Below are 12,213 nucleotides of genomic sequence, written 5' to 3'. Positions count from 1 at the left end.
CTTTGGGGGACTGATTGGTTGATGGTCATAGCTGTAGAGTGATGTAGGGGGACTTTTGGTTGCTGTGCAGGCCTGGTCTAGATTGACACAGCACATCCCTAACCACCACTCTGCATAGTCCTCCAGATTATTATTTTTCACACTCCCCTAGTTTCACTGTCTTTCTTTCTCTGGGACTGACACACAAATCCTTCATGAATTTTCTTGCAAACACATCCTTCTCTTCCAAAGGGACGTTCTAACAAGCAAGCACACTTACAATGGCAACCTAACAGTTCCTGACGTCACGGACTCACTACGGTAGTTGGAGAGAAGCATCTCCAGGTCCTTTGTCACTTGCAGCTGGAAGGAGCTGTTCCTAGAATGGACTGCATAATTTCAGACTGTGGGTGGGGAATCGCATTTCTGAACGCTTCCCCACTTTTAAAAACAAACCAAACAAAGAACTCCAAACCCCTCAGCGATCAGAAGCTCACTGGGATAGAACTTTCTATGTGCTAGGTTTCTTTACTTGTAAAGGGACCCCTGACCATTAGGTCCAGTCGTGACCGACTCTGGGGTTGCACGCTCATCTCGCATTATTGGCCGAGGGAGCCAGCGTATAGCTTCCAGGTCATGTGGCCAACATGACAAAGCTGCTTCTGGAGAACCAGAGCAGCACATGGAAACGCCATTTACCTTCCCGCTGTAGCGGTTCCTATTTATCTACTTGCATTTTGATGTGCTTTCAAACTGCTAGGTTGGCAGGAGCTGGGACCAAGCAACAGGAGCTCACCCCGTCACAGGGATTCGAACCGCCGACCTTCTGATCAGCAAGCCCTAGGCTCAGTGGTTTAACCACAGCGCCACCTGGGTCCCCTTTACTTGTAGGGGACATGTTACATCGGAAAGAATGAAATGGGGATATCTACTTTAAAATCTCAGGGTTCTTCGCCACCACATTCTGCTTGGTGGGTAGGGAGTGAATTCCACTGCAGAACTTAATGTCCAGTGAACTCAGCACCTCCTTCTCACACGCCCGGACTGTCCCGGAGGCTGCCTCAGAATTTCTGACTGTCCTCGCGTGGACGAAAACGGCGCCTGTCTATTCCTGGGGAGAAAGCAAAGAAGAGACTTGCTTTGTGATGTTTTTAGGATTCTCCCTATCTATCTCACAGCGTGGGGATAGCTGGAGGTTTTGCACTCGCTGTTAATCCGGGAAGCGATTGGCGACTGGATCAGTAGAGAGCAAGCTGAGGGCAGCGCGACGAGGTGAATCTGAAGAGAGCCACTCCTGCCCCTCTTTGGCGGGAGAGAAGGCAGGCGGGGGGCACTTGCTTCGAGTGAATTGAACGAGAGGGAGCCGCATATTGGTCAAATGACGGGTATGTTCTGGTTAGGTTACAGGTGGCTAAGTCAGTGTCGAGCACTAGTTCAAAGTCGGGATCAGGCTCAGCTCAAGGACCGGGATATGTCTCGGCAGCCTTTGCAATCGGAGAGGACGCGAAGGACCTCCATTCGTCTTTGTGCGAGAAAGGTTTAATCTTTACGGTGATCTGGGAGCGAGGGGGGAGACGCTTTTTGAAGCTGCTGCCACTTTGTCGTCCCCCCTCTGCCTCCCTGCCACACTCACACGGACACGCATTTCACTATCCTTAATTGTCAACAGGTTAACTGCATTTCACCTGGGGTTCTCTTTGACTCCTAAGCAAACGGAGCAGGTGGAATTATCTAGAGACACGGAGGGACCCCACCCCCTCCCGAGCACTTCCTGAAAAACTGCCCTGGGGTCTCCATTACGTTATCTACGGGAAACTAGTCATTAACAGATGTTTTACAAATTTGGGTCGCCAGCTTTCTTTGGACTACAACTCCCACCATCCCTAATTAGCAGGATCAGTGGTCAAGGATGATGGGAATTGTAGTCCAAAAACAGCTGGAGACCCAAGATTGGGAAACACTGGACTCTATACACACACACAGAAAGAGAGAGAGAGATTGGTTTGGTTACTAAGTACTCTCGTTCTTCTGCCTGACGGCACTTTATTCAAAAGATGGTTGTTGGCTATCATTTCAGTTCAGTTCAGTTCAGCGAGCCTAGGAAGCACAGGAACAAAACAGAGCCGGACCATTGAGGTCCATCTGGCTCCGTATTGCCTACACTGACTGGCAGCGGTTCCCGGGGGATTTCAGACAGGAGACATTCCCAGCCCTCCCTGGAGATGCAAGACCCTGAGGCCTTCTGCATGCGAAGATGATGCTCTGCCACAGGTCTTGCCCTATTTGGGGGTCCCACTGCTGCCTTTCATTATTTTTCCCTCCCACCCCCCCCCCTAGATTATGCAACACACCTTACTGGGTGGGTGTTGGGCACCCATCGAAATTCTCCAAGCTCCGCGTCCTGCCTGCGTGAGCTGCTGGGAAAAACCTGCGAGGCAATTACGCGCTGGCATCAGTCAGAGACCGGTTCGGGTTTCCAAAGGGGCGGGGGCGGCTGTAGAAATTACACGTTATCCAAATATTGGCTGCTGCTGAGTCAAGGACGGGCGGCGGCGGCGGCTGGCAGCCAGGCTGTGCCCCCTGGACGCCGGCAATTAACGCGACAGCCCCCTACGTTCGCTTAGGCACTCTTGATGCGTATTCTGTAGTGACACCCTCCCCCTATGGCCAACAAGAAAGCCTGATTGCCCCCCTGGGAGCCACCGCCAGCTCTGCACGGGGAGTCTGGCAGCTCCTGCCCGAGGTCGGTGCCAAAGAAAAGGGCCACCGCCGCGTCCCTGGGCGCTGCCGCCGCGGATTGCATGGCAGGCAGCAGATTTCGTGGTGCCGGCCTGGCTGCAGCGTTGTCTGCAGCAGCAAAGCCCAACTGTCAGGGAAGAGGCTCCGGCGACGGGCGAGAGCCTCGGGCAACTTCCCGCAGCGGTGGGGGAAACGGAGCCCTCCGGTCCAAGCTGAATCCCGCTGGCGGAATGGGGAACATTTCGTCAAGGCACAAGCTTTCGCGGACCAGATGCTGCATCTGAAGTGGGCAGCAGTCCGCGAAATTTTAAACCAGAATAAGCATGTCAGTCTTTAAGGTGCTTTAGGTTGCTGTAACTGACTTCTAACGTCTAGTACCCTCAAGACATCCCAACGGAATAGCAGCTCTGGATCCCTTAACTAATATCTTGTAGAGTTCAGTGGAAGATGTAGGGAGCCCGTGGGTGAGAGAAATAATGGAGAATGGGCACTAAAGACTCCTCCATTTCTTTATCTTATTATTCTGCTGCTGGATCAGTGCCCTAATCCTGACCCTAAACGCAGTTTCAGGAAATGGTTCATACTTCCATGTGACACTTATAACAAATAACTTGGGCGATTAAGCCTTTCGAAAAGCCGTGCTACTTTCTTTAGGAGTGCATTACCTAGGAAAGGAAAGACCTGGTTTCTAGATACCATGTCATTTTAAAACACTGGCACCTTAACTTGGAAGCAGCTCTTGGAAGCCCCTTAGAATTGGCGTGGGTGGCTCCGATCCAGCTAAAGTTCTGATTATTATTATTATTAATTAGGTTTCAGTGGGCCCTGCTGTCTGTTCCAAGCAAATCCCACGACTTGTTTCAAGTGTTAACCGGCTGAGGCCCATGGTTCTGGGGAGTGAAGGGCGTAAAACCTTGAAACCTGCCTGGAAAAGGTTGCTGGTCTCTTGCCCTCCCGATAAGAAACTCCATCTCGCAAAGTCAGGAACGTTCGCTCGGAAGTTCTGCAGAAATCAGCCCGGAAAGCGAAAAACGTATCCACTTGAGATCAGTCAGGTTTCGCCTCGTTCGTGTTCCTTCATTGATTCTAAGGCTCCTACAGTTTCCTCTTACTGTATTCTATTTTCTTGGACTGAAATTAGCTTCGCTTTCCTTTGCCGGAAAAAAACTCGGCACGAATATCCTGATTGCTGCATCTCTTTCACGTGGTCTCTGCCTCTTTTGAACCAAAAAGCAAGCGGAGAAATACTCCCTCTTGCAAGCAGGGAAGATAAAAGTCTTCCATTAGCCGTTATGCCGAGAACCGAGTTTTCAAACCGAAGCAGTGCTGTGATTCCTCTGCGGCTAACATCAGACGAGAAATCTGTTCACGGTCCACGCAAACATAAGCGGGCGCTGGGGGACGGGGGACGGCAAGAAATAATCATCGGAGATGACCACAAGGATTCTATACTTGTTACCTCAAGTGAATGGCAAAAGAGATGGGGAAGCGGTGCGGTGGCCACAGTCGCTTAGAATGGATGGGTAGAAAACAGTCCCCAACGCCCCGTGAATTATATTAGACTGCATACGTGCTTTCTAGCCGGAGACTTTAGCTCAGGATGGAAAAACTGGAAAATATCAAGACTGACTTCCAAGAAGTTGTAGATAACTTTTTCCCGCTCCTGGACTCTTAAGAAGGTCGCACTTGTTCCACCCAAACAGTGGGGTTTTTGGTGTTTTTTTTAGAAGTCAAGGAATCTCTTTAAGCCTAATGTGAACTATGAACTCAAATTCTATTATTACTTAACTCAAAGTCCGGTGTTATTAATTTATTTTCTGTTAGGAAACTAGGTAACTGAAATGAGTAATGTAGAAAACAAACAAAAAAGGGAGCATTTTTATCTTTAACGTTTTTAAAATATATAATAATAATAATAATAATAATAATAATAATAATAATAATAATAATAATAATAATATTTAAATCACAGAAACTTTCGCCCCACAACCTGGAGAGAGAGACCTGTGGAATATAGTAAGTATCAGGTTTTCTTAACACAGTTGAATCGACCCGAAAATGAATTATGGCATGTGATTGAACATTTTCTGATTTAAGGGGAAATTGACGGGTTTAACGATAAGTAATGCACAATGTTTCCACAATTGTAATGCTGCACGCTTTCCTGGGAGTAAGTTCCATTGAATTAAATGGAACTTGATTTTGAGTACATATGTATGGACTCTTGTTTTCACCCGACTTTTTAAGCCTCTAGGTTGCTGATTGATGAGGTGAGATTCCTGGTCGCTCAAACGTGACTTGATCCTAAAGATGCCAAGATATTAGAAGAGGATGTCATGGAGAGGATAATGGCTTTGCCCTTTGAATACTCTGATCCTTAGTACATCTAATTGAAGGATAAAAATTAAAAGAGTTATTTAAATCAACAATGCATTTTCCTATACAGTACGGATATTTTGAAAGGAGTGGCAGAATTCGCAATGCTAGTACTGTAAATGGGTTTACTTCCCCGCCACCGTGTCTGGAAAGTAAGCATGACACTCCAACCCTCAATTCAGGCACCTTTATTCGGAATCGAGCCTCATTGACTGCAACGGAATTAACTTCGGACGAAGGATGCTTATGGCCATAACTCGACATTAGAGGCGGCAGCGCAGATGCGACTAAGATTTAAACAGTGTCAGTTTTGATTATCCTCCACGTTCAGCACAGTTTTTTTCGTGTCACTTATTTCCACGTAGGACCGCGAGCCACCACTGAGTATGTACTGAGGGAGGGAATCTTACAGCCCAGGACTAACCATGTCTACTCAGAAGCAAGTCCTATTGAATTCAATCCCAGGTAAGGGGTGGGATTAGGATTGCATGAATACATAACTCATGGGCCAGAATGAAGAGCAGAAGTGCTTGAACAGGCCAGCCTCCCTTGTCAAAACTATTCCCAGTGTCTGAGCAGACTGTTGCCGCAGTGTAAAGCACCTCGTTATTTACTTCAATAAATTCGCAGAAAACGAGTTAGTCTTCTACTACACACATCCTTCCTGCCCATACTTTCAGAAAGAGAAGACCCAGTTTATCCCTTCCATAACGACTTTTTTTTACACCCCCGTGCTTGCATTAGCAGAGACGCAAAAACCTCTGTACATTTGAGCTAAAGGCAAGCTAGGAACTCCGGATCTAACTGGCCCATCGATATCCAAGCACAGCAGTCGGCCCTCTTGAAATAAACTGGCCCTGCTTCCAGTTTATTGTAAGAAAAGTCTGATCGTCGGGTCTGCGCGATCCAGGGCACTTTTCAACAGAATTCTCGCGGTTTTGTTGCGACCAGCGCTGGTTAACGCCTTATGCGCTTTGCCCGAAGTGACTCGCTAACCTGTGGATCAGACTGTCCTCAATTCAAGAGAACACATCCCAAACTCGGGTGCGGCATATGTGGAAGCTTTATTCTAGCGCACACAGCTCTATAAACCACGGGTTTTTAAAAGGGAGAAAAAGAACCCCCTAAGCACCGGGGTTAGAAGGAGGAAGTCAGCAGGTCATATTTTAATTGAAACAATGATGTACAGTAAGGCAGACAGGAAGCGCCAACAACAACACTTCACAAACCAGCTAGGACTCAGAAATCAACCCCCCCCCCAAAAGTTGTGCTCGGGAAATGGCTGCTTGACCCATTCCCTACCTCTCACAGAACTTTCTTCTGCGTAAAGTGCTTATCATGTAAGAGTTGTGTCTCCCCCCCCCCCGCAGGTCCTCACCCTCACCCCCCCATCAGCATTTAGTTTCTAAATTCAAGTGGAGTAAGTACAGACCGGTGGAGCCTGTGAAAAGCAGCCATGTATATATGTATGTATGTATACCACTAGGGATAATAAAGGTGTTGTAATAAGCATACTTACAAAAAAATGCTTTCGGAACAGAGTAGTGATGAGACAGGTCTTGTACACAACAATATTACACCAAACGCGTAAACTTCACTAAAGAACGCTATGTGACATTTCCATTCGAAAAAATTGTCTCTATATGTCGTTGTTCGACACATTTTTCCAAACCGAAATAGACTATCAGACAGTTCTTAGGTTTCAAAACCCATTTCCACTTTTAATCCCCGCTCATTTCTCCTTTAAAGTTCAGGTTTATAATTTGTTGCTGGTTGTGATGTCAACGTTAATACTGTATATATTTGGTCACATTTTTTGGCGGAGGGTGGGAGGTTGCAGATTCGGCGTGACTCTTATACACCCACGCAGGACTTTTCTCAATCCATAGCACACATTTCAGTTTGAACCAGGTTTCCGAAAGGTTAGTTCACCAAAGAGTGAGCAAATGATCCCAGGCGATCTCCTAGTTAACCCTATTCCTAAATTTTTATATTGGCTCACTTCTCAAAGTTGCCTGTGCTTCTCTATCTCGACTTGCCACTGGTGCTGGATCTATTATTAGTCGCTAGGAATAGGCAGTGCAGACCTGGGCGATGAAGAGTTCTTGGTAACTCTAAAGCTGGCAAAAGGAAGTTCCAGTAAAAGATGTCACGGCCTATCTCACAGGAGGAGCCCAAATGAAGACCATGGCGACGTTCCTATTTATTTTTCAAGCCCCGGATTGCACAGATTGATGGTCATGCTTAAAATACTTTTTAGGCATAACTTCCTGAAAAAATACGAGCTAGAATTCCCCCCGCAACACCCTATTCTACAATACATTTACGTTAAAATAAGTCTCACTGAAGTCAGCAGCACGGGCACCAGACCACACAAGAAAATAATTCGGCACCTCTTCTCTAAGCATAATCTGAAATTATTTATGGTCTGATTAGACCTTCCAAGGAACTTCGAACTTCCTTTAAGGAATCGGCTTGCGTTGAAAACTTTACATCCTTATACCTGGCAGTTATTTTATTATTACCGTGACTCCAGTGGCGCTTACTTTCAAGGAAGTGTGTTAAGGACAGTGGTTTTAGGACCCGATAGTAAAGGGTTTCTTTCTTTCTTTTTATGGAGGGTGTCGTTTTGTGTAGCATTTCAAGCCTGGATGCAGCCGTGAGAGTTTGATGATCAACATCCTTGCTAAATGATCACCAGCAATCTGATTTTTAAAAATGGTTTAACAGTTAACACAGACACCCTTACCTGAACCTGGCTCTCGACAAACTGATTGTACAACAATTAAAATACAGAGCTTGAAAGAATGAAGATGACAACGAGGATAAGAATAGGAACAGAGCAACGATCTTCTCAAAACACTCCGCGGTGGCCGGGCTTTTGCCGTTAACATCTGTGTTTCCTAAAAGGCGAAGGGAAAAGCAATGCCGCCCCCGCTCTTGTAGGTGCCCCTCTCTGAGGAATGGGCCGAGGCGGAATGTCAGGAACTTTTGCCTTCCGATGAGTTTGTGGGAGTCTGTTCGAGAAGGGAAGAGGAGGAGCTGGGCGAAGCGGATGGGCAGAGCTGTTGGGCCACCTGGCTCACGGCCAGGGCAGGAATGGCGGTGGCCGAGGAGATGGCCGGGGTGGGCTTGATGGGCACCGGGATGGCCGGCAGCGTCTGCGCGGGCGGGTGGCAGAGTGCCTTCATGGGCACGCCGAAGGGTCCGTACTCGGCGGGAGAGAGAGGCAAGCCGCCGCCGCCCCCGGACTCCATCACGCCCACGTGGGGCCACACGGAGCTGACCATGGTGCTGATCTGCTGGCTGGCCACTGGGTAGCCCAGGTGGTGCATGACGGAGGCCAGGGGCAACCCGGCCCCCTGGATCACGCCCTTGTAGTCTCGCCCGATGAGGTTCTCGATGGCGAAGGGGTGCTTGAAGCCCGGCGTGGAGCTGTAGGGCTGGAACTGGGGCAGCCTCCCCACAGCCGCCGCCGCAGCTGCAGCCGCCGCTGCCATGCTGGAGTCTGGGTGGCCTTTGGCAGCTCCTGGAGGCTGCAAAGGAGGAGGAGGAGGAGGAAGAGGAGGCGGCTGGTGCAGGTGCGAGTGGTGCGGGTGGAAATAGTGGCTGAGGTGCGGGTGCAGGACGCCCCCTGCCTTGCCCGCCGCCGGCATGTGGGGCTCCGGCCGCGGCACCTTGAAGCGCTTCCTGCGCCGGAGGAAGCTGCCGTTCTCGAACATATCCCCGCAGTCCGGGTGCAGCGCCCAGAAGCTGCCTTTGCCCGGCTGGTCCGGCCGGCGCGGGATCTTGATGAAGCAGTCGTTGAAGGAGAGGTTGTGGCGCAGCGAGTTCTGCCAGCGCTGCGTGTGCTCGCGGTAGTAAGGGAAGCGCTCCATGATGAACTTGTAGATGTCGCTCAGAGGGAGCATCTTCTCGGCCGAGTGCTGGATGGCCATGGCCGTCAGGGAGATGTACGAGTAAGGGGGCTTCTGGTCGCTGTAGGAGCTCTTGCCCGGGCGAGGCATGGCACTAGCCCGCCCCTGGCTGAGACGCCTGGAGAAGAAGAACCCGCACACTCCGATCTCTCCCCGACCACGATGGAGCGCTTCTCCTCTCACGGCATCACCGTTGCAAGCGGCAATGGTACGTCCAGCCTTCGCGGCGCGTCCTTCCCCGCAGATCTGAGACCCCGGGCGGAGAATGCATATTGCGAGCCCCCACCCCCTTAATCCTCTCTTCCCGTTCTTTCCCTTTAGGACTGGCTCTGCAATGCTACATACAAAGCCGGTTCACTGCTCTCAAATCAAGGTGCTTTCGAACCGCATCCTCAACCGTCTCGCTACCGCCGGCGGGACAGAAACCGGCAACTTCTTTAACACGGGGTTTTTTTCTGAACTTCCCCCCTCGCCATGTCTCACTACTCTGCGAAGAGCTTCAGCCAGCCCATAGTGGGGAGATCAGTCCCACAGCAGAATTCAATGCCTGGCGAGCTGCGCCTCGCTCCGCGCAGGAACCATTAGAAGCAGAGCTGCCGGGGCCCGTCGAAGAAGCCGCTCGGTGCACAGCACGGTCCTCGCAGGGCGAAAGCGGCCCCTGCGCGTTCCTGGGAAGCAGGCGGAGAAGTCACTCGGAGCCACCTAGATTTAGCTAAGCCTCCCTCCCGTTAGATTCTGCGGATCCACTGCTGGCAAGGGTGTCTTGTGTCTGGAGTTTCTGTCGTGGCCTTTACGTGGGGAGCGGATTGGTGGTGCGTGCTTGGCCGCGGGATCCCCTCGAGGAAAGAAGGAGCTGCTTGGAACTGCCAGGCAGCTGCGCTTGGCCGCCGCGCAGCCTGGAGGCAGAGCGCAGAGGTCGGCGACGGAGGCTGGAGAAGGTAGCGTCGCAGGTGGGCTTCTGGCTTGGCAGAGCTTCCCGGCTCCGTTTTGTGACGATCCCTGGCCGGGACAGTGAAACACACCGCCCAGTTCCAGGCTCTTTAGCATCACATGACAGAGGCTTAGGGAACACGAGAAGACACGGATCGCAATCTCTCTCTCCCCCACCCCCGCTTAACTCTTTAAGCGGACAATGTGGGGCCAGGGACACGCGCAGGGAAGCGACGCTGGAGGGAGCCGTTAAATCGCTTCTCTGCCTCCCTCCCCTCCTCTCTCAGGATGGCAAGGAGACGACCTCCTCCGGCTCCCCAGCGCCCACCACTCACAGCCGCTTGAACTCCATGCCGCTCGGTTTCGCTCCTGTCTTGGGAATCAGATGACCCCCCCCCCCCGCCTGCTCCGCTCTGTAGAGATGGAGATGGCTCCTGGCTGAGCTTTCTTGTTATAGAGAAGCGATGCCAAGGAAAACAAAAACGCCTGTTCGGAACCAGAGTCTTGACTTCTGAAATGCTGAACTAGAAAGGTTTTTGGTGAGGCAGCCTTAGTCTTTGTGTGGAAAATAGATTAATTACACCTCTTCCACCTAGAATTCCCTTTCCGTGGCTTAGTGAGCGACATAGTCCAGTCCTGAGAATGCTTACTTGGAGTGAACCCCAGAGTGTTAATGGGATAAGTGTGCATTGGATTACAGATGCCGTCTATTTAGCGACGAAGGTTGAAATCCTGGATACACTTCCTAGGTCCCCTTTAATTCAGAGCCGAGGGGCAGACTTCTGACCTGCAGAGGATTACTCTGCGTGGGAGAGGTTTTTGTTTTGTTTTGTTTATACCCCAACCAGCATTCCCCGTTCAAGAGCATTTACTGGGAAGTAGGTCTCACTGAACCCAATAAGATTTGCTTCCAAGTAAAAGGGTGTGTGGTGAGAGCGTGGAAGGGAATGAAAGATGGACGCTGAAGTACGTTCAGCGGACATCATAGAATTATTATAGAGTTGAAAGGGATCCCAAGCGGTCAACTAGTCCAACCCAGGATTCCTGCCCACAGCAGTTCACTTAAACCAATGGATTGAGGAGGAGGGGCGAGATCCACTTTCCACTTGACTTGATGGGGGTACTTTCAGTGATGGTTGGTGGATAAGGCTTTCTGTTACATCCCATCTTCCTTGGAAATCTATCCTATTCATTTCAAGATTTTCAAGGCATAGAACAGAGAGTCTGGCCCGCTGGCAGCTTCAATGTATTCTAACGAAAGCTTAGGGTTGCCATCTGTCTACCTCGTTCTCAACAGGATATTGGAACTATGTTCCACCGACATCGAAGCACGTGTGTAAGACTTCCCTGAATATGATTAAATAAACTTTAAACAGTGGCAGAACTAGCAATCAGATTCAGCTCGCTAGGAGTTGTCTCGCCAGCCCTGACTAAAGGGAGCAAGAAGTGTTTGTGCACCAAAGGCTTCCTACTGCAATCTTTGCGATTGAGGAGCAGGCGCCCTGCGCGTGCCGGAGATTAAAAGGACGGACCTGAGTTGATATGGAGGCCCTGGGAGAGGAAGTTTCTTGGAACTCCTACCGGCGTTTCAGCGCTCTCTCACAGTCACACTCATACGTTACCCCACGAACACGTATTTCACCGTGCTTAGTTCTTGACAGATGACCCGGATTCCGTCTGGTCTTCACGTTTACTCCTAAACTGAGAAGCGGGGAATACTCGCTAGACGGGGAGAAAAAGCTTCCAAGAGTTTCTTTAAGAGCACAACCGCACATTTGCCTGGCCTCATCATTACGCTTTTAAAGCGAAGTAAGATAGTGAGAAGCGGGTGGCGCTGTGGGTTAAACCACAGAGCCCAGGGCGGTTCGAATCCCCGCGACGGAGTGAGCTCCAGTTGCTCAGTCCCAGCTCCTGCCAACCTAGCAGTTGGAAAGCACGTCAAAGTGCAAGTAGATAAATAGGTGCCGCTCAGGTGGGAAGGTAAACGGTATTTCCGTGCGCTGCTCTGGTTGCCAGAAGCGGCTTTGTCATGCTGGCCACATGACCTGGAAGCTGCACGCAGGCTCCCTCTGCCAATAATGCGAGATGAGCGCCGCAACCCCAGAGTCGGTCACGACTGGACATAATGGTCAGGGGTCCCTTTACCTTTACCTTTAAGATAAAAAAACGCAACAAGGAATGCGAAATTCACTGAATGCCTTTCTTGTTCTTGTAACAGACTTTAGACTGCAGCTTATTCAAACAACGCTTATGCTTTTTCAGTTCAGCAGAA

At 50.2% G+C, this 12,213-nt stretch overlaps 1 protein-coding gene across 1 annotated transcript; it reads right to left on the bottom strand.

The window, feature by feature from the left end:
• Positions 1 to 8,075: 8,075 nt before the first annotated feature.
• On the bottom strand, positions 8,076 to 9,101 carry FOXB2 (forkhead box B2). Its single transcript, XM_088652981.1, has one exon. It carries the CDS (start codon positions 9,099 to 9,101, stop codon positions 8,076 to 8,078), a length of 1,026 nt encoding a protein of 341 aa, XP_088509107.1.
• Between the last annotated feature and the right edge of the window lie 3,112 nt (positions 9,102 to 12,213).

Source organism: Zootoca vivipara, chromosome 10 (assembly GCF_965207765.1).
Source record: "Zootoca vivipara chromosome 10, rZooViv2.hap1.1, whole genome shotgun sequence".
Lineage (NCBI taxonomy): Eukaryota > Metazoa > Chordata > Lepidosauria > Squamata > Lacertidae > Zootoca > Zootoca vivipara.
Note: the sequence above shows the minus strand (reverse complement) of the source record. Positions and strands in the feature narration are given on the sequence as shown.

Bases quoted from the DNA above. Each gene is read 5' to 3' on its own strand.
- FOXB2 (XM_088652981.1), bottom strand. From the start codon at position 9,101: ATGCCTCGCCCGGGCAAGAGCTCCTACAGCGACCAGAAGCCCCCTTAC.